This window comes from Mirounga leonina, unplaced genomic scaffold (genome assembly GCF_011800145.1).
Source record: "Mirounga leonina isolate KUSES-001 unplaced genomic scaffold, KU_Mleo_1.0 Mir_488, whole genome shotgun sequence".
In the NCBI taxonomy this organism is placed as follows: Eukaryota; Metazoa; Chordata; class Mammalia; order Carnivora; family Phocidae; genus Mirounga; species Mirounga leonina.
The window spans coordinates 2,032,266-2,051,434 of record NW_023270777.1 but is presented as its reverse complement, the minus strand read 5'-3'; the positions used below and the strand labels follow the sequence as shown (position 1 = coordinate 2,051,434).

General features: G+C 63.1%; 3 protein-coding genes across 10 annotated transcripts; 2 read left to right on the top strand and 1 right to left on the bottom strand.

Annotated features, from left to right (window-relative positions):
- Window positions 1–658: 658 nt before the first annotated feature.
- Window positions 659–5,033, top strand: PHF23 (PHD finger protein 23). Its single transcript, XM_034989450.1, has 5 exons — window positions 659–906; window positions 2,480–2,511; window positions 2,686–2,778; window positions 3,282–4,119; window positions 4,221–5,033. Exons 1-5 carry the CDS (start codon window positions 873–875, stop codon window positions 4,433–4,435), a joined length of 1,212 nt encoding a protein of 403 aa, XP_034845341.1. The 5' UTR covers window positions 659–872; the 3' UTR covers window positions 4,436–5,033.
- A 532-nt stretch (window positions 5,034–5,565) lies between these two features.
- DVL2 (dishevelled segment polarity protein 2) lies at window positions 5,566–12,911 on the top strand. Of its 5 annotated transcripts, none has more exons than XM_034989445.1 (15): window positions 5,567–5,978; window positions 8,134–8,203; window positions 8,492–8,637; window positions 8,760–8,869; window positions 8,989–9,323; window positions 9,467–9,536; window positions 9,616–9,755; window positions 9,833–9,909; window positions 10,430–10,497; window positions 10,666–10,794; window positions 10,906–11,037; window positions 11,174–11,353; window positions 11,629–11,844; window positions 11,961–12,056; window positions 12,279–12,911. In XM_034989445.1, exons 1-15 carry the CDS (start codon window positions 5,785–5,787, stop codon window positions 12,404–12,406), a joined length of 2,091 nt encoding a protein of 696 aa, XP_034845336.1. In that variant the 5' UTR covers window positions 5,567–5,784; the 3' UTR covers window positions 12,407–12,911. The 5 variants fall into 5 exon arrangements, with proteins under 5 accessions (XP_034845331.1, XP_034845336.1, XP_034845332.1 ...); XM_034989444.1 differs by having other exon boundaries at window positions 5,568–5,978; window positions 8,760–8,857; window positions 8,989–9,124; window positions 9,233–9,323; window positions 11,961–12,911; XM_034989443.1 differs by having other exon boundaries at window positions 5,568–5,978; window positions 8,989–9,124; window positions 9,233–9,323; window positions 11,961–12,911.
- ACADVL (acyl-CoA dehydrogenase very long chain) lies at window positions 12,847–18,287 on the bottom strand. 4 transcript variants are annotated; one of them, XM_034989449.1, is made up of 20 exons: window positions 18,127–18,287; window positions 17,965–18,040; window positions 17,638–17,703; window positions 17,472–17,544; window positions 17,310–17,374; window positions 17,064–17,198; window positions 16,482–16,626; window positions 16,095–16,224; window positions 15,864–15,989; window positions 15,308–15,506; window positions 15,026–15,130; window positions 14,515–14,601; window positions 14,368–14,430; window positions 14,166–14,267; window positions 13,998–14,095; window positions 13,839–13,911; window positions 13,660–13,732; window positions 13,497–13,569; window positions 13,309–13,384; window positions 12,847–13,234 (listed from the first exon to the last, which is right to left on the bottom strand). In XM_034989449.1, the coding sequence occupies exons 1-20, from the start codon at window positions 18,186–18,188 to the stop codon at window positions 13,094–13,096; spliced, it is 1,968 nt and encodes a 655-aa protein (XP_034845340.1). In that variant the 5' UTR covers window positions 18,189–18,287; the 3' UTR covers window positions 12,847–13,093. The 4 variants fall into 4 exon arrangements, with proteins under 4 accessions (XP_034845340.1, XP_034845339.1, XP_034845338.1 ...); XM_034989448.1 differs by having other exon boundaries at window positions 15,864–16,224; XM_034989447.1 differs by having other exon boundaries at window positions 15,026–15,506.
- Window positions 18,288–19,169: the final 882 nt, after the last annotated feature.

Here is a 19,169-nt window from a genome sequence, read left to right as displayed (position 1 = left end):
AAAAAATACAGTGGTTTGTTTTGTTTTGTTTTTTACCTTGGGTTCCTGGGGAGAAAGTTTGAAAGTACCTGCTTTAGAGAAGTACATCCAAGTTTGTAATGGCCTTTGGATTAAGGAAGAGCTTTTCGTGCGTGGGAACTGGTCAGAGGACTCCGTCCTCGGTTGCATCTCACTTGGCCAGACTTTGTGGCGGTGGGTAGAATTCAAGGGAGGGAGAAGACGGGGAGGAGGGAGCCATTATTATCGGAAGAACTTCATCCCCCAGCAACCCCTTCTCCGTCTGGCCGGAAGTGGGGCGGTCCCCCGCGGGGAGAAAGAAGCCGCAGAATGAGGCAGTATGGTGGCCGAGAGTTCTAATCCCTTCTTTTCCTTCTTTCTTAGTCCCGCCCAGCCTACATTTCCCAGGAGCCTGCGCGCGCTCTTCCGCTCTACCCTCCGCTCCCAATCTCCCCGCCACTCCCCGGGGGAGGGGAGCGGTTTAGTGCGCCTGCGCTCTTCCTCGGCTTGCTGGGAACTGAAGTTCCGGAGGCCTATGCAGTCCCCTTTCCGCTGCCCCCGGACGGACTACAAGCCCCTTGATGCATTGCGCGTCGGCACCCGCGAAGGGAGGAGGGAGAGAGGAGGAGGGAGGGAGGAGAGAGGAGGAGGAGGGAGCAGGCGGCCGGCGGCGCGGGGGGAGGGGGCCCGGTCCGGGAGTGCGGGAGGCAGGGGTAGAGGGAGGTGGCGGCAGCGGCTAGCGGACTCGAGTCATAACCGGGCCGAGGCAGACACCTCTGTGGAGCGAGGCAGTAGGAGCACCGAGCACCGGAGGCGGCACCGGGATCCCCGGCTCAGGGGAGGGGGGCGCCGGACCGGGAGGAGGGGAGGGGGCGATGCTGGAAGCCATGGCGGAGCCCAGTCCCGAAGGTGAGCTCTCGACCGGCACGGAGCGCTGAGCCGGTGGGGGGCGGGGGAGGAATCAATTGGCAAACTTGGAGGTCGAGCCCCGGAGCCCAGCGGGGGAGCGCGGGGAGGGGGTCGGGGGTCGGGGGCCTGCCCCTGGAGGTGGGAGAGCGACGAGTTGAGAGATCTTGGTGAAAGAGGAGCGGGAGACTGGGCTGGGGGTAGTTGGAGATCAGACACCGTGAATGTGTGTGGGGGGGTGGGGAGTGGGAGCTGGAGCCCCGGAGCTCCGGGGGTTAGGGGCCGTAAGGGCCTCCAGCACGTTGGGGCCCTGAGGCTGGGAGGCCGGGGGAATCTGGGAGCCGGAGAGTTGTTGAGGAGGGAGGATGTAGACGAGGACGGAGTGAGGAGCCCTGTAGTTCGCCGAGGCGGGGGAGTTTGTGGCGGTGGAGCTCCGGGTAGTTGCCGCCGGAGATAGCCCGGTGATTGTTGGAGGGGTGGGCAGATAGTTGTGGGGAGAAGAGGGGGTCTGGGTATTGTCTGCGGTAGAGAGACCTGTACAGGGCGGGTAGTTGTGGGGAGAGAGAGCTGGGGAGCGAGGAGAGGCGGGTAGTTGTAGGGGCGGTGGGGCGGGGTGTGGGGGGGTTGAGACCGGCGAGTTGCGGGGGGGGGTGTTGGTCGGCGAGGGCTGGAGCCTGGGAGTTGCGGAGGGCGAGGGGGGCAGCGGCGGCGGCAGCGGGGGTTGCCGTAGAGAGAGAGAGTAGCCGGTGGGCGGGGGGGGGGCTAGAGTTTAGGGGTCCGCAGCCTAGTCACTTGGTGGTGAGTCCGGGGGCGGAGGGGGGGGCGGCGGCCGGAGGGCTCGGAACTGGGCCCGGGGGCCCGGCGGGGAGCCCGAGGAGCTCGAGACGGGGAGGGGCCAAAGCCCCGGATGGGGGCGGAGGGACGGCGAAATTGTGGGGAGCGCGGTATGGGGGGGGCAGGTGGGGCCGCGTCCGGGTTAGAGCTCTCTGGTCTGTCCCAGCCGCGAAGTGGCGTTGGATGTGTGTGCCTGTGTGTGTTTAGGGTGGGGGTGAGGGGCGCGCCGGGCCTCGTGCTCGAGTAGAAGGGGCCGGAGGGCGGGGAGCGGTTCAGCGTGGTCATCCTGGACCCTGGGGGCCGGCGGGCTGCGTGTGCGGTCTCGGAGGGCCCCGGGCGGTAGATCGCGACCGGGTAGGAACTCGGGGCCCTGGGCGCGTGTGAAGGACAGGGGCAGGCGGCCGCCCGAGCTCGGTCCGGGGAGCGGTATGGCGGGGTGGGGCGCCAAGAGATCGAGTAGACTGGAGTCTAGAGAAACCGTGAGTTGGGGGGGCGGGGCGCCAGGCCTCCGGTGGGGGGAAGGGGAGCGCTATAGCGAGGCCTGAGAGGGCGCCGCGCCCTGGCTCCGCCCCTCGCAGGGCGGAAGGGGGAGCAGGGGCGGGTCCAGCACAGCTGGGGACCTGCTGGCCTGGCTGGGGGACCTGAGAGGAGAGGGGTTCGCTTGGGACCTCCGAGATTTAGAGGTGGGGTTTCGCACAGATTCTTTGCTGGTGCCTTGACTCAGCTTTTATTGCTTTCACAGATCCACCTCCGACCCTGAAGCCAGAAACTCAGGTGAGCTTTCCCTTACCTTTGCAGCCTAGTATTACTGCCGGATGCCCTCCCCCTCCCCTCTTTCCTCCTCTGGCCTTTTCTAGATCCCTCACTCAGGGGAGTATACCTTCGGGAATGCCCCTCTTCAATGGGAATGCCCCTCTTCAATTCCTTGCGATACATGTTTCCTTTCAGCCACCAGAGAAGCGTCGGAGAACAATTGAGGATTTCAACAAATTCTGCAGTTTTGTCTTGGCCTATGCCGGTTACATCCCCCCGAGCAAAGAGGTAGGGTCTGGAGGACGGCCAGCTTGACGGTGGGGTCCTAGGCCGTAGAGGGGTGTGGAGCAAAGGGGACCGCGGTACTTTATAGGAGAAACCTATCAGATGTGATGGGGCAGAGCAGGGAAATTGGAAACTGGTGGGAACACTAGTCCCTTGGGGTGGCTTGAGCAGCAGTGAATGGCCTGGGGGTGTTCATGGAAGGTGCTTCTCAATGCACTGGAGGAAAACAGACATAAAGAAATAGGGCTCTGGTCTGGGGGAGACAGTGCTGTGAGGCAGGCGGGACTGGGGAGATGGCCAGAACCTGAGGGCAGAGGCAACAGGGAAGTTTGTAAGAGGAGATGCTGAGGGGAATCGGGGAGGGGACAATTCTGAGTGTAGTGATTTTTGGGTGGTCTGGGCAGGATATATCCAGGTAGATCTTGTCCCTGGTTTTCAAGCTGGGTTCGTAGAGGGGCTGGGATGCCACCGGGCCGCCTGCTGACCCTGGTCTGTCCCCTTTCAAGGAAAGTGACTGGCCAGCCTCTGGCTCCAGTTCTCCATTGCGTGGCGAGAGCGCGGCCGACAGTGACGGCTGGGACTCGGCCCCCTCAGACCTCCGAACCATCCAGACCTTTGTTAAGAAAGCAAAATCATCCAAGAGAAGGGCGGCTCAAGCAGGTCCCACTCAGCCAGGACCCCCGAGGTCCACTTTTTCTCGTCTGCAGGCCCCTGACAGTGCAACCCTGCTTGAGAAGATGAAGCTCAAGGACTCTCTCTTTGATCTAGATGGGCCCAAAATGGCATCTCCACTGTCCCCCACATCCCTGACCCATGCCTCCCGGCCCCCTGCTGCTCTCACCCCAGTACCCCTTTCCCAGGGGGACCTCTCCCAACCTCCTCGGAAGAAGGACCGAAAGAACCGAAAGTTGGGGCCAGGAGGGGGGGCTGGCTTTGGGGCGCTTCGGAGGCCTCGGCCAGCTCCTGGGGATGGGGAAAAGAGGTCTCGAATTAAAAAGAGCAAGAAACGGAAGTTGAAAAAGGCAGATCGGGGGGATAGACTCCCACCTCCTGGGCCTCCCCGGGCACCCCCCAGTGATACAGACTCTGAAGAGGAGGAGGAAGAAGAGGAAGAGGAGGAGGAGGAAGACATGGCAGCAGTGGTAGGGGGTGAAGCCCCAGCCCCTGTGCTGCCAACACCCCCCGAGGCTCCTAGGCCCCCTGCTGCAGTGCACCCTGAAGGAGCCCCTCCCACTGACAGCGAGAGCAAGGAAGTGGGCAGCACTGAAACGAGCCAAGATGGAGACGCCAGCTCGAGTGAAGGCGAGATGCGGGTCATGGATGAGGACATCATGGTAGAATCAGGTGAGAGGTCTGGGGCTGCCCAGGGTTAGCTGGAGGATGGGCTTGGGCTGTTGTGGACCCAAGCGCTCAGGCAGAACGCCAACCAAACCTTCTTTCCCCAGGTGATGACTCATGGGACCTGATCACATGTTACTGCCGAAAGCCCTTTGCAGGGCGGCCCATGATTGAGTGCAGCCTGTGTGGGACCTGGATCCACCTCTCCTGTGCTAAGATCAAGAAGACCAACGTCCCTGACTTCTTTTACTGCCAGAAATGCAAGGAACTGCGGCCAGAGGCCCGGCGGTTAGGGGGGCCTCCCAAATCTGGAGAGCCCTGACACCGCCGTCTCCAGGCTGGGACTTCCAAATGACAACGTGACTTGGGAACTGAGCCTCAGGGTCCTCAGCCTATCCCCTGGAGCTTGGATCATTGTCCCACTTCAAGGCAGGAATTCCCAAGGGAGGCTGGTTTGGGATGAATGGCTCACGGTCCAACCTTAACCTTTCCTTCCCACCTTGTGGACTTGAACATGGACCCATTACAGCTGGGGGTGGGAGGCTGTCTGGGTCCCTAGACACTTAATCTCTGTCCCTTAGACCTGCCGCCCCTCACTTTCTGGGCCAGGGTTGGAGCTGGGGTGGAATGGGGCAGTTGTCTATAAAACTCTAGTGTAAATAGAGCACTCCCCTTCCTCATCTTTTCTTTTATCTCCCCATTTATTCTACACCGGTTGTATTTTTAATTTTGGACTTCCCCTTTCGGGCAGGGCAGCTCAGAGGTGGAGTACCAACCAGGGTCTGGCCGAGGGAGGAAGGAAAACAGAAAGGTGACGATCCGCTCGCTCACCTCTTTTGTTTTTAATAATATTGGCCAGCTGTTTGTACAGACAGCCTGCGTGTTGTAAATAAAGCAGAGTGGGCTCTTTTGTGTTTATAGCCCTCACTGACTGTCCTGCTTAGGAGGGAGGCGGTGGACAGGCCGGCCAGAAGACTGAAGCCCACCTCCGGAGTCCGAGCGGAAAACCACCGGGCTCTGCACCTCCTCCCGCCCCGCCCCGCCCCCCCAGCCTCGCGGCCTCAGTTGGCTTGCCCCCGGCCCAGGACCCCCACCGCCCCCAGCCTGTCCCCCAACACGCACTGCTCCAGGGGGATCGGCGTTGCTTCGAGCCCCCCGCCTGGGTGCAGCAGAGCGGGGTGGGAGCCGGCCGCCAGCCCCCTAGGGCCGGGGCCAGCTTCGCCGGGGTACCCGGAGGACGCGGGTGGGGACACATTTGGGGGCGGGGCCGTCGAGGGTTGGGAGACCGTTGCTGAAAGCAACGATCACGTGGCGGGGGCGCTGGGGAGGAGCCGCGGCGGTCACGTGACCGCGGGGAGTCACGTGACAGGGCGGGCCGACTCGGGCCACGTGACATGAGGAGAGGTGGGCGGGGTGCTGCAGGGCGCCCGCGACGGCGGCGGCGGCGGCGGCGGCGCGCGGCGGCGGCGGCAGGATCCGCGGCATCGGGTCGAGCGGCACGGCCCGCGCCCCCTTTCCGTCGACCGCCACCCCGCTGACCCCTCCGCACCTCTCCTGCGCCGGCCGGTCCTGTCCGCGCTCGCGCGGCGGGGTGCGCGTGTGCGCAGGCGCGGCGGGGGCGCTTCGCCCCGTTGGGTGGGCGGCAGAGCCCGGGAGCGCGCGGGCGAGACCATGGCGGGCAGCGGCGCGGGGGGCGGCGGTGTCGGGGAGACCAAGGTGATCTACCACCTGGATGAAGAAGAGACCCCCTACCTGGTGAAGATCCCCGTTCCCGCCGAGCGCATCACCCTCGGCGATTTCAAGAGCGTCCTGCAGCGGCCCGCGGGCGCTAAGTACTTTTTCAAGTCTATGGATCAGGATTTCGGGTGAGCGCGAGGCCTAGGTTGGAACCGATGGTGGCCGCGCTGGGGTGGATTGGGCACTGTGGAGGGGCACAGGTCTGCTCTGGGCCATGCTGGCGTTTTCTGGGCTCTGGTGCAGCAGACTGTATTATGCTGGCCTTAGATTGGGTATCCCAGGACGGGCAAGGTTATGCTTGGACAGATTGAGGCGCACGGAGCTGTAGGACGACGCAGCGGGCTGTGCTAAACCAGATTAGGGAAGATTAGGCTATACTGGAACGGAGTGGGGTGCACTGGTTGATTTGGGGATAATCTGGGTGGTCTGGTGCATTCGGAGCAGTCCTGTAGCACACGGGCTCTGAGGGGTGTTGTGGAATCTCCTGGTGTAGACTGAGCTGGGTCGGGGTACCTGGGGATATTCTGGGCTAGAGTACAGCAGATGGGATTGTTTGGGGACATTCTGGTCCGTCCGAACGCAGAGAATGGTGTATTGGGATGTTCTAGGCTGCTTTGAAGTAGATTGGGCTATCCTGGGAAAACTTCGGTGGTTCTGGTCTCTACTGGGTGGGATTGGCTGATCTTAGTTTCTGCTGGGGCCTAGTTTTTATGGAGACACTCTGTAGAGGGGCAGACCCGGCTTTTGGGGGCTCTGCCAGTGTAGACAGCTGTATTGGGATAATGTCTATATTGGTAGAGACAGCTGCATGATGGGACACTCTAGGCTGTTGTTAGAACATGTTGGGCTATCCTGGAGTAATTTGGGTCATTCTGGGCTAGACTAGAACTTTGAACAATAAATGTCTTCCTAGTTTTTGAGCCTGAGCTCTCTGGGTAGCCAGCCTCAGCCCTTGAAGGCCGGCTGGATTAGACTGGGACAGTCCGGGGTCTGGGATAGTGGAATGGACTGGCCTCTACTGAGAGATTGTTGGACGTTGGGAAAGTGGGACTGTCTTGGGAGTTACCTGGGAGTTAGATCAAGGTTTTTCTGTTTGTTAGCGGCATAATCCGTGAAATGGACACAGTTTGCGGAAAAAGCTTAGTATAGGTAAGCGACGCACGGTGATTTCTTGGTGAGTTGTAATCGCGACTAGTATTGAGTCTGACTGGTCTGTAAGTGAGATCACTCAGAATAATTTTCCAGGTTAGGCTACGCCGAGGCTGGGTTACGTAGCGAAGAATACTGCGTTGTACTGAGACAGAGTGGTAGTCGTGATCGGGCTGAGTTGCCCCATTGATAACAGATGGGATTAAGTTTTCATGTATCCAGGCTCTTAGAACCATATTAGACTAAAGGGTTAATCAGACAGGCTGTCCTAATTTGGAGGCGAGGATGTGTCTGTGTGAGAGAGTCTGTTCAGGGTAGAGAATCTCATAGTTCATATGTTTATTTAACAGATACTTGTTCATGCTCCCTAAGCATGAGGTTCCTTGCTGTGTGACTAGGATACAGTGTTGAACAGAATAGGCATCCATGATTTCTCGTGGTGGTTGAGAAGAAGGGGCAAGTCCCATCCATCCCAAGGAACCCGTGGGAGAGATGACCCCAAGGCTGGGCTGCTTAGTGTAGAATTCGGTGCCAGATGAGCCACAGGGGAATGGGAAACTGGGCTTCACCTCTCCTTGGGAGTGCTCAGCCTTGTGAGCAAGTACTATTCTTCGGTCTAACGGGTATTTGTACGTGGGGAAAGGTGGCGCATTTGGATAGCTTTCTGGGAGTGAGGTACAGAAAACGAAGGAAAGCATGAGACTACAGACTCCAGACCGAAGGCTTCGGGGACTAGGGACGGTGGCGTGTGAGGAGCAGGGTGGAGGTTGGGGGAGGTGCTGGCAGAGCTCCTAAGGTTAGACAGACATCTGGGGCAGCTGGGGTCACCAGAGGGGATGGGACGGCCTTTGAGATTGGAGTGAGAGGTTTGACTGAGACTCAGGAAACCTTTGGAGCAATGTAAAAACCTGAAGATGAGTTGGGGAGAGGAGGAGAAGGAAGGAAAGGGGGCGAATTTGGAAACTCCTAGGTGTGAGAGCGAAGAAGCATTTCAGCGTCAGGGACGAGGACTTGGTCAAGGTGCGGGAAAGTCAGCGTCCTTGACCTGGACGAAGATCGGGAGAAGCCTCGAACGGGGGTGCCTGTGGGGGGCGCTAGGCCATTCTCACTGGCCTTCATGCTGTCTCTCGGCAGGGTGGTGAAGGAGGAGATTTCGGATGACAACGCCCGCCTGCCCTGCTTCAACGGAAGGGTGGTGTCCTGGGTGAGCGCCCCCGTCCCCCCTGCAGCCGCCGGACTCCTCTGAGCCTCAATGTGCCCCCTGCCCAGGAGCTGGAGGCCCTGGCTCCTTGCTGCCTCACCGGCTTGGAGAGCCAGCTGGAGCTGCTCAGCCTTCTTCTGGAGCCTCTGTTGCTCGCTCCTGCTTTTTCGGTGCTTTCCGCCGGCCGTGGGCTTGCTCAGACCCTGTCCTCTCCCCGAGTCCCTTCCTTTACTCCCACCTCAGATGCCTCCCTTCCTGCTTGAGCCGGGTTTTGTCATTGCCTCTTTCCAGCTGGTGTCGTCAGATAACCCCCAACCTGAGATGGCTCCCCCAGCCCACGAGCCTCGGCCCGAACTGGCGCCACCCCCCCCACCGTTACCCCCGTTGCCCCCGGAGAGGACCAGCGGCATTGGGGACTCCAGGCCTCCGTCCTTCCAGTGAGTCTTTGGGATTCTTGAGTCCAGGGGAGGGAGGTGAGGAGGGGACTCAAGCCCCCGGGGAGGGGGGGACAGTTGAGGACTTGAAGTCCCGTCCCCCTGACACGTCTCTGCCCACCCAGCCCTAATGTGTCCAGCAGCCGGGAAAACCTGGAGCCTGAGACCGAGACAGAGTCGGTCGTGTCTGTGCGGCGGGAACGGCCTCGCAGGAGAGACAGCAGTGAGCACGGCGGTGAGGGGGGCAGGCCCCCGAGGGTGCGCCGGGGCTGGGGAGGGCGAGGGCTCGGCCCGAGGCGCGACGAGGGGAAGCAGCCCGAGGCCTGGGCTCCTGAGGGTCCCGTTCGCACGCAGCGGGGGGCCACAGGCCCAGTGGCCCCTCAAGGCTGGAGCGCCACCTGGCTGGCTATGAGAGCTCCTCCACCCTCATGACCAGCGAGCTGGAGAGCACCAGCCTGGGGGACTCAGACGAGGACGACACCATGAGCAGGTACGGCCCCCCCCTTCGCTTCCCGCCCGCAGCCGCGCCTCCCATCCCTCTGCCGGGCGCCCCCCAACCTCGTCTGCCTGTGAGCTCCCCTTCCCGATCTCCTGACAGGTTCAGCAGCTCCACAGAGCAGAGCAGTGCCTCCCGCCTCCTCAAGCGCCACCGGCGGCGGAGGAAACAGCGGCCGCCGCGCCTGGAGAGGGTGAGGGGCTTGTCGCGGGACAGCTGGACCTCGGAGAAGCTGGGGGCCCGGGCTTAGGGGGCCCGGGGCACAGGAAGTGAGACTCTGGGGCTCGGCCCCGGGTCCTCGGAGGCAGCCCAGCTCCTTCCCCGTGTCCCCCACAGGCCTCGTCCTTTAGCAGCGTCACCGATTCCACCATGTCTCTCAACATCATCACCGTCACGCTGAACATGGGTACGAGGGGGCGCGGGGCCGGGGGGGGGTTGTCGCGCGCCGGGCGGGCTTCCCCTCGTCATGTGCGCGCCCTCCGCAGAGAAGTACAACTTCCTGGGCATCTCCATCGTGGGCCAGAGCAACGAGCGGGGCGACGGCGGCATCTACATTGGCTCCATCATGAAGGGGGGTGCCGTGGCGGCCGACGGGCGCATCGAGCCGGGCGACATGCTGCTGCAGGTGGGCTGCCCTGGGACCGTGGGCGGCGGGGTGTGCGCCCCGGGCGGCCGCCCCTGACCCGCCGGCCCGGCTTCCAGGTGAACGACATGAACTTTGAGAACATGAGCAACGACGACGCAGTCCGGGTCCTGCGGGACATCGTGCACAAGCCCGGGTGAGCCGGCGGCCCCGTCCTCTCGTCTGCCGCCCCGGCCCGCGGCCGCGCGGGTCCGGGGAGCGTGCGGGGCACGGCCGCGTAACGTGACCGATGCCCACGGGGCGAGGGCGTGCCCGCGAGACCCCCACCTGCATGCCTCCGAAGTCCCCTCCCCGCTCTCGCTGCCCTCGTCCGTCGCTCTGTGTCTGCGCGGTCTTACCCCCGGGTGTGGTGTGTGTGCGCATGTCTGTCCCCGTCCCCGTCCCCGTCCCCATCCGCGAACGGCGTGGCTTAGCGTCCCTCTTCCCGGACCGGCTCCGGAGGGACCCTGACCGTGTGTTCCTTCGCACCTGTCGGCGGCGTTTCTAGAGTTGTCGCTGTCAGTGGGTCCCCTGCGCCAGAGCCTCCCCGCCTCAGCCCTGCAGCCCAGCCCCGCCTGCGGTCTCTGCTCTGTCCTAGTTCTCTGCCCTCCGCCCTCCCAAGGCCCGCCCCGCCTCCCCTGCACCACCCCGCGTGACTGCTTCCACCCTCCCCACAGCCCCATCGTGCTGACGGTGGCCAAGTGCTGGGATCCCTCTCCCCAGGCCTATTTCACTCTTCCTCGAAGTGAGTGCTGCGGGGGCAGGAGACTGGGGAGGGGTCAGGAGACTGGGGAGCCGGGATTGGGCCTCCAGGCGGCAGGAAGGGCTGGAGGAGGGTCAGGGCAGAGGTGGGATGGGAGTCAGTCAGGGAGCGGCAGGGAAATGATCGTCGCAGGGGCCTTCTCTGTCCCAGACGAGCCCATCCAGCCCATCGACCCTGCCGCCTGGGTGTCCCACTCCGCCGCGCTGACCGGCACCTTCCCGGCCTATCCCGGCTCCTCGTCCATGAGCACCATGACGTCGGGGTCCTCTCTGCCTGAGGGTGAGCCCCCAGCCCACCTTACTGTCCCCTCCCCGGAAGGCCTCTCACCGGAGCTGTGCCCGCCGCTGCTTGGCAGTGGGCCCTACCTCAGACCCGTTTCTTTCCGCACAGGCTGTGAAGGCCGGGGTCTTTCCATCCACACGGACATGGCATCTGTGACCAAGGCCATGGCAGCTCCAGAGTCTGGGCTGGAAGTTCGGGACCGCATGTGGCTCAAGATCACCATCCCTAATGCCTTTCTGGGTATGGCTGGGTCCTGGACGGGTGGTATGGGAAGGAGCGGGGGCCGGAGGAGGCCCCAGCTGGGAACGGCGCAGGCAGGGGTGAGGCAGGAGTCCGGGAGGAGGAGCTGAGCGCTTCTCTGCTCGGGCGCTCCCAGGCTCGGACGTGGTCGACTGGCTCTACCATCACGTGGAAGGCTTTCCCGAGCGGCGGGAGGCCCGCAAGTACGCGAGCGGGCTGCTCAAGGCGGGCCTCATCCGGCACACCGTGAACAAGATCACCTTCTCCGAGCAGTGCTATTACGTCTTCGGGGACCTCAGCGGCGGCTGCGAGAGCTGTGAGTCTCTTGTCCCCACCGCCCCATCCTGCCCCTCCAGCCGCACCCCTAGCCCAGAAGCCAGCCGGGGCCGCCGTGGACGGTCGCGCGGCGTGTCCTGTGTCAGGCCCTGCCCTGGCTGACGGCACCCGGCCGTGCTCCGTGGGCGAGCCGTGCCCTGGCGGCGGGGGCCCACGGGGAGTTTCCTGAGGCCCTCGTCTTCGCCCCCCTCATGGATGGTTCTGGGGAAAAGGCGCCTCCGAAGCAGTGACTCTCGCTCCTCTGCTGCGTTCCAGACCTCGTCAGCCTGTCCCTGAACGACGACGGCTCGAGCGGGGCGTCGGACCAGGACACCTTGGCCCCTCTGCCCGGGGCCACCCCCTGGCCCCTGCTGCCCACCTTCTCGTACCAGTACCCGGCCCCCCACCCGTATAGCCCCCAGCCGCCGCCCTACCACGAGCTCTCGTCCTACACCTACGGGGGGGGCAGCGCCAGCAGCCAGCACAGCGAGGGTGAGTCACTGTCCCACGCCAGTACCGCGCCTGGGGACGGCCCCCGGGGGGGCGCCGGGGAGGCCGAGGGATGCAGGGTTAGGGCTCAGGTGGCCGCACCCCCCACCCCCCCACAGGGAGCCGGAGCAGTGGGTCGACGCGAAGCGATGGGGGGGCAGGGCGCCCAGGGAGGCCTGATGAGCGGGCCCCCGAGTCCAAGTCCGGCAGCGGCAGTGAGTCTGAGCCCTCCAGCCGCGGGGGCAGCCTCCGGCGGGGCGGGGATCCCGGCGGGGCTGACGGGGGCCCTCCCCCTTCCAGGGGCTCGGCAGGGGGTGCTCCCAACCTCCGAGCCCACCCTGGGCTCCATCCCTACGGACCGCCCCCGGGGATGGCCCTCCCCTACAATCCCATGATGGTGGTCATGATGCCCCCGCCTCCACCCCCTGTCCCTCCAGCCGTGCAGCCCCCGGGGGCCCCTCCGGTCAGAGACCTGGGCTCTGTGCCCCCAGAGCTGACAGCGAGCCGCCAAAGCTTCCACATGGCTATGGGCAACCCCAGTGAGTTCTTTGTGGATGTTATGTAGAGCGCACAGGATCTCCTTCCTCGGCCCGTCCTGTCTGACCCCTCCTGGCCGAGGGCCCCTGCCGGCTGAGGGGCTTGCCACCGTGACTCACGGGCAGTGCCTGGTCCCTCCCCTGCCCTCGGGGGTGTGTAAGGGACCTTTGGTTATTTTTAGCTTTACTGTTTTTATAAGCCTTTGGGGGGGGTTGAAATAGACTTTCGTACATTTTTTGGACTATTTTTTCAGTAGACGCTTCCCTTTTTTATATGAAGAATCCCTGTCTCCCGGGCCCCTTCTTCTAACCCCACAATGTGACCTCCTGCTGTGCCCGCCCTGGGCGTCAGCTGTGTCCTGGGCAGGGTGGGGGGCGGGCAGTGGTACGCTGGGAGGAGGAAGGGGGTGGGCACCCTAGCCAGCAGTCAGAGGAAGCTGGGGTGTTCGGTATTGGGGGCCCACGTAGCTGCTTTTGTTACTCTATTTATTTAGTCACTTGTATAAAACCAAATAAAACAATAGGGGCAAACTCCCCACGCCTCTGGCTCCTTTCTTTGGGAGGGAGGCAGGCAGCGAGGCCAAGAGGAGGCCCGGCAGAGCGAGGCCGTGAGAGCAGCGGGGCCCTGGGCCAGGCCCTCTTTAAGGCAGAACCAGGGCCTGTGGGGGGCGCTGGGCTTGAGAAGGCACGGGCCGGGCCCTGGCGGCGGGCAGCAGTCAGAAGCCCAGGGGGTTGCTGGTGACCATGCCGCCTCGCTCCACCAAGGCCGTGGAGATGCTCTTGAAGTTACGGAACAGCTCCTGTTGTTGTGGGTCAGACTGCAGGGCGGTCATGTTCTTCCGGACCCGGGCCGCCGCCTGGGGACACAGGAGGGGGGGTTCAGGCCCGCGCCTTGCACCCCCCGCCTGCCCTGGGTGACCCCGAATCTCACCTCGATACACCAGCTGTCACAGAGCATCTTCTCATGCTGGGCTGTAGGGTGGCCCTCGCTCAGGGATCTTGAGGCCCTGGCGCCAAGCAGGAAGGGCAAACAAACCTGGGCCATGAGCCTGGCCCGGGCACCCCCACCCCCCACCGCCGCTGCCTGGGCCACCTCCCCCGCCCCAGCCGCTGCCGCACCTGGACAGAACTACCACCATGGCGTAGAGGTCAATGGCACTGTCGGCCAGACGCTGCAGCACGAACTGTTCATCTGTCAGGTAGACGGGCCGGGGTCGGCGGGTGAAAGGTGGGGGGGGCTGGGGGGGGAGGGAAAGGAGGGGACGGGGCAGGGCTCACTCACTGACAATTCCCTTCTTGTGTTTTATTAGCTTGGCCTCGACCACAGCGGCAAACTGCTCCAGAGCCTTCACTGTCTGAACAGAGAGGGAAGGCACCAGAGCTCAGAGGGCCCAGCCGCACCTGCCCCCCGACACGGGCTGCCGTCCCCCCCATTCCCCCCCCCGTCCCCCGAGTGCTTACCAGCTCTCCACTCCGATTCAGCTCCTGGTGGATGACAGCACTGAGACTCAGGCCACTGCCCAGCCCTGCCCGCCTTCGAGGAAGGGGGAATGTGACCGGTTAGTCACCACCCCCCAGCCCGCCCTGGCCCGGCCCCGGCCCGGCCCCACTCAGGCTTACCTCCTCAGCTGTTTGCCTGCCTCTCCTAGCAGGAGGCCGGCATTCCCAAAGGGATTCTTTAGAGCACTGCCAAGTCCAGAAAGTTCCTTTCCTTTGTCCTGCGTGGGAGAAGAGCCTAAGAGTCAAGATGTGCTCTTCTCCCTCCTTCCTCCCCGAGTTCCCTCTTACCATACAGCCCTGCAGAGCCACAAAGAGCCGGAGAATGTCGTTGGTCCCCTCGAAGATCCGGAAAATGCGAAGGTCTCGGAGAACGCGCTCTACCCCAGGCTCCTGCCATGGGGGAAGCCAGAACACACGGCCTTGCTGAGTGGCGCCCGCCCGCCCCTCCTGTTACCGCGGTGGCCGCCCCAGGCAGAGCACCATCCCGTACCTTCATGAAGCCCATGCCGCCCATGATCTGGATGCACTCATCGGTCACCTTCCAGGCCGCCTCCTGGGGACCGAGAACCACGTAAGATGGGTCGTAGAGCCAGGCTCCCACCCTGGGCTCTCCCGCCCTATAGGCCGGGGACCTCACCGAGCCAAAGATTTTACTGATGGCAGCCTCGATCTGGAAGTCCGTGGCTCCCTGGTCCATGTTGGCACTCACCATGTAAGCCATGGACTGAGGTTGCACGGTTGGGGCGTGGGAAGGAAAAGGATGGTGTCAGACTCACCCCGATCGCCCAGAGCTCCCAAGACCAGGTCTGCCCTACCCTCGAGGCCCTTGCCTTCACCACCTAGCTCCACCTGTCAGGCACGTACTTGGTCCCCTGAGCCAGCCCACTGGGGGCTTCTAGGTACTGCACTTGTTTGGAAGAGGAGAAGAGGTAGGTGGGGGCGCAGGTGGGATCAGCTTCAGGGACCTCCGAAGAACGACGACTCGGCCCTCGCCCTTCGGCGCTGACCACGCCTCCCCGCATCCCCTAGGGCATTGGTGTAAAGCTGGAGACCCACTGCCCCAGGTGCTGCTGGGAGTTGTAGTCCTACCGGCTAGGAGGAGGGCCCGGGCCCGGGGCTCAGGGCTCCGGCTGTGGGCGGACCCTCACCTCAGTCACGTACTGCAGCACAGCCATCCGGGCCAGCTTCTCCTGGATCAGCCCAAAGTTGTGAATTTTCTCCCCAAACTGGGTACGATTAGCAGCATGGTCCACCTGGAGGAGAGCCCGTGTGTCGCAGTGGGGTTCTGCAGTTTCTCCCCGCCAGGAGAGGGACAGGCTGCACGGAGACCCGAGCCCAGGGGGAGGGGAGGGACAGCCCCCCCCCCCCCCGGGGAAGGGGGACAGGGCGGCCTTGCTTCCGGCCAGCTGGAGCTCAAGCAGGGCACTCACCGCCTTAGCAATGATGCCCCTCATGGTGCCCGCGAGGGCCGCGGCCATGCCGAACCTTCCGTTGTTGAGGATGTGCATGGCAACCTTGAAGCCGGCCCCCACCTCGCCCAGCACATTCTCCGACGGCACGTGTACCTCGTCAAAGTGCACCTCTGCCGTGTTCGAGGCCTTGATGCCCATCTTCTTCTCGGGGGGCCCGCTGTGACAGGGCAGAGAAGCAGAGGTGTGCTCGGCAGGCTGCCGTGGGGCGGGGGTCACTTTGTGGGAGCCGGGGGTTACTGCGGCTGCCAGCACGGGAGAAGGTGTAGGCGGCAGGGCCGGCATGCTTGGAGGATGAGCACAGCTGGTTCTCTAGCCTACCAGATGCTCGGCTCACTGGCTGCAGGAGCCAAGCTTTATACGAGTTCCGTGCAGCTTAATCCCAAAGAGAACATGCCATCCGGCTGCTCTGGGTTTTGCACACATCCCCAGGGTGACCTGGGACACCATCTGCCCTGGACCACAGTGCTGTGCCCCAGCCTGGCTCCGCTTCCATCTTCTCCCCAAACCCACTCACTGGGTGACACCTCCAAAGCTCCGCTCCACCACGAAAGCTGTGATCTTCTCCTTCACGGCCCCCGTGGCTGCGTCTGTGACTGGTGTCTTGGCAAAGACCGTGAATATATCTGCCAGGCCCCCGTTACTATGGAAAAATGAGGGGCAGTCAGGGTGCGGGGGACAGAGCAGTGGGGCCTGAAACTGGGAAGAGGTGGAGAAGAGACAAAGGCAGGGGGTGGGGGAGGATTGCCTGATCCAAAGCTTGCTTCCATTGAGGGTATAATATTTCCCACAGGGGCTGGGCACGGCTGAAGTTCGGATGGAGGCTGCGTCGGACCCACTGGAGGTCTCGGTTAGACAGAAAGCAGCTATGGTTTCCCCTGTTGGGGAGAGAGCGCCTTTAAACTGGGTCCCAATGGGCATCAGAGGCCCCTCACTGTCCCCACCCTGCCCACAGGCAGCCTCGATGCTTCTGGCCACAGTCAGGTTCACGTTTCCCCACCAGCACACTGAAGCCTTCCCAGAATCTCCCCCAACCGACGCGCCCAGCTAAGCGGTGACCTCCGTACCACCAGCCTCATTTGTACCAAGCCCAGGACACCCCCAGTCCCCCCTGGGTCTCCTGGGGCTGCCTCACCAGATGCCAGTTTGGGGAGGTATTTTTCTTTCTGGGCCTTTGTGCCAAAGAGGAGGATGCCTTTGAAGCCGATGCTCTGATGGGCCCCCAGGGTGATGCCCACGCCAAGGTCATGCGTGCCAACGATCTCCACCAAGCGGGCGTACTGCGGGAGGAAAGCAGGCCTCTGGGGCTGTTACTGGCTGCCCCGTGGGGGCCTTAGCAGGAAAGTGCAGTCAACAGGGCAGGGCATTCCCACACGGTGACTGGAGAGAAGAAATGTCCCCATGGCAGAGAGGGACCCTGGTAGGGAGCTTCCTACCCTATTTGTCAGTCCCTCCCATTGGGACTTGTGAACTTAGGTGAGGTCCGTGGCCCTAAAGGAAGCACATAGTTTGGTGTATGGAAAGGTGTACGTCTGGAAACGGTTTGTTGGAACAATGTGTGTGGACTGGTAGTCACCATCCGAGAGGCCACAAGGGCGGTTACTTCACAAACCTGGATCCTGGGTCAGGTAAGAAAGGAGCTTAATCCACAAAGTTGCAGTAGACTGGGATGCTGGCAACGGGGCGGGGCGGGGGGGGGGGCGACGACCTCCCTCACCTGCGTGTTGCAGAGGCCCACACCACCCAGTTCGCTGGGCACTTGCAGACCAAAGGCCCCCAGCTCCTTGAGGCCCTGCATGGTGGTCTCCTCCACCTTCTCCATCATGTCATTCTTGGCAGGATCGTTCACCTCCTGGAGAAGGCACAGGATGCTGCCATCCAGGCTCCCTTTAAGCTGTTCAACACTGCTCCCACCCCATCAGGGACCAAAGCCCTGTATTCCCCCACCCAAGTCATTCCTCACCTCAAAGAAACGGGACACCGGCCCCACCAGCTCTTTGAGAAACTGTGTCTGCTCCTCGTTGAGCACTGTGGGGGGGTGGGGGGAGGCGGGGAACAGGCTGGTCAGGTCACTGGGCCGGCGAGGGACGCTGCCCCGCCCCACCCAGCTCTGACTACCCCTTACCAGACGGGTAGGGGAACACCTGGTCGGTGGTGAGCTGGCCCTTGAACATCCCCACAGCAAAGGACTTCGATTCCTGCACAGGGAGAAGGCGGTTTCAGGGAGCTGTCTGCTGGGGAGGGTAGGGTGAACCCCTGGCCTAGCTCCTCCCGGCCCGGAGGCCACATACCGCCTTGGCCCGCTTCTCCCTGGTCGAAGCCTCGGGGGTGGAGGAATCGGACTTCTCCAGAACCGCCTGGGGAAAGGGATAGTTAGCGAGGCCGGGGAAAGGGCTTCCGAAGAGCCGAGGAGAGCCCAGCGGAAGAGCTGGGGAGCGGCGGAGGACGGCTGCGGCGACCTTTCCCCTAGTTCCGACATCAGGGCACCCTGCCCTTTCCCCTACTTTCTCGGTGCCAGGCCGGGAGGCAGGTGCCCGGGACGGAGAGGGAGACCCCTGCCGGCGGCGGGGAAGGGGAAGCCCAGGCGGACCCCCCACTCCCAGGCCGCCGTCACTCACCTGAGCGGCCCCGCTGGCATAGGGTCGGCGGGCCGGGCCGGGCGGGGGCTGCCACACGGGCGCACGGGGCCGCGAGCTGGGGGGAGAGGGGGCTCAGTCCTGGCCCGGTCCCCAGGCCCGCTGCCACCCGCCCCCGCCCCATCCCTCCTGTCCAGCACGCACCTTCCGACCCCCAACCTCCGCAGCTGCCGCCCCACGCTCGGGGCCATCCGTGCCGCCTGCATCTCCGAGCCGCTCCGGCCGCCGCTGACTCGAGCGCGGACCTACCGCGGTCGGCCCGTCTGCTGAAGTCTGGCTGCCCCCGTCCTGTCTTGACTCATCGTCCACAATGCACCGGGAGGCGGGTGGGCGGGGCTTCCGGTCTCCCGGGCATGCTGGGAGATGTAGTTCCGGGGCGCCCCCTCGCCCCTGCATTCTGGTTGACCTAGAGCGATCTCCAAACGTCCCCGTCTCCCCCAAACGCCTTCATCGCGCGCGTCCGAACTAGAGTGTAGCCTTCGGAAGGGGTGATGGAATAGGCTGGGGCGGAAGAGGGAGGAGCTTAGGCGACTGCAGCCAGAAGGGTGGAGGGTAGACCAAAAGGAGGACTTCCCAGGTGGAGTTGTTCAGGGATAGGTGGGAAGAAAGGAGTGTAAGATAAACGCCAGAGGCAGAAGGAGGGAAAGACAACCCTTCGGGGTCCCTTGTGAAATTCGTCTCCATCAACACGAAGAGGAGGGACATGGTGGGGAGGGGGGACCCAAGCATATTCTTCTGAGACCTAGGAGGTGTCACTAACTTTGGAAACACCTGAATTTTCACAGGAGACCCTGCTCCCCTCCTCAAATTCACTGCCTCCCCTTTAGGGCCTTTGAGATCTTCCTGTACGTCTCTCTGTGCCCTTGTTCCTTCCTAAGACTCTGTGCTTAGGCTAGACCTCTGACATACTGGATTCTTCCCAGCCTGAGAGGAACTGTAGAAATTCTCATCTCCCCCCCCCCCCGACCCCCCCTTCACACACACACCTACTTCTCTACCCCTAGGTCAAGGAATCCCAGGTAATTTATACCTCTGCCCTGCCATCCTTACTGGGGACACACCCAGGAGAGATCTGGGCTCACCTGCTTTTCCTTTGGGGCTGCAGGAGCCTCCTTGGGGGTGGCCCCCGTCCCCAGTTCCTCTGGGAAGTGTAGCAAACTCACCCCTGGCTTTGGGGAGAGAGGCCA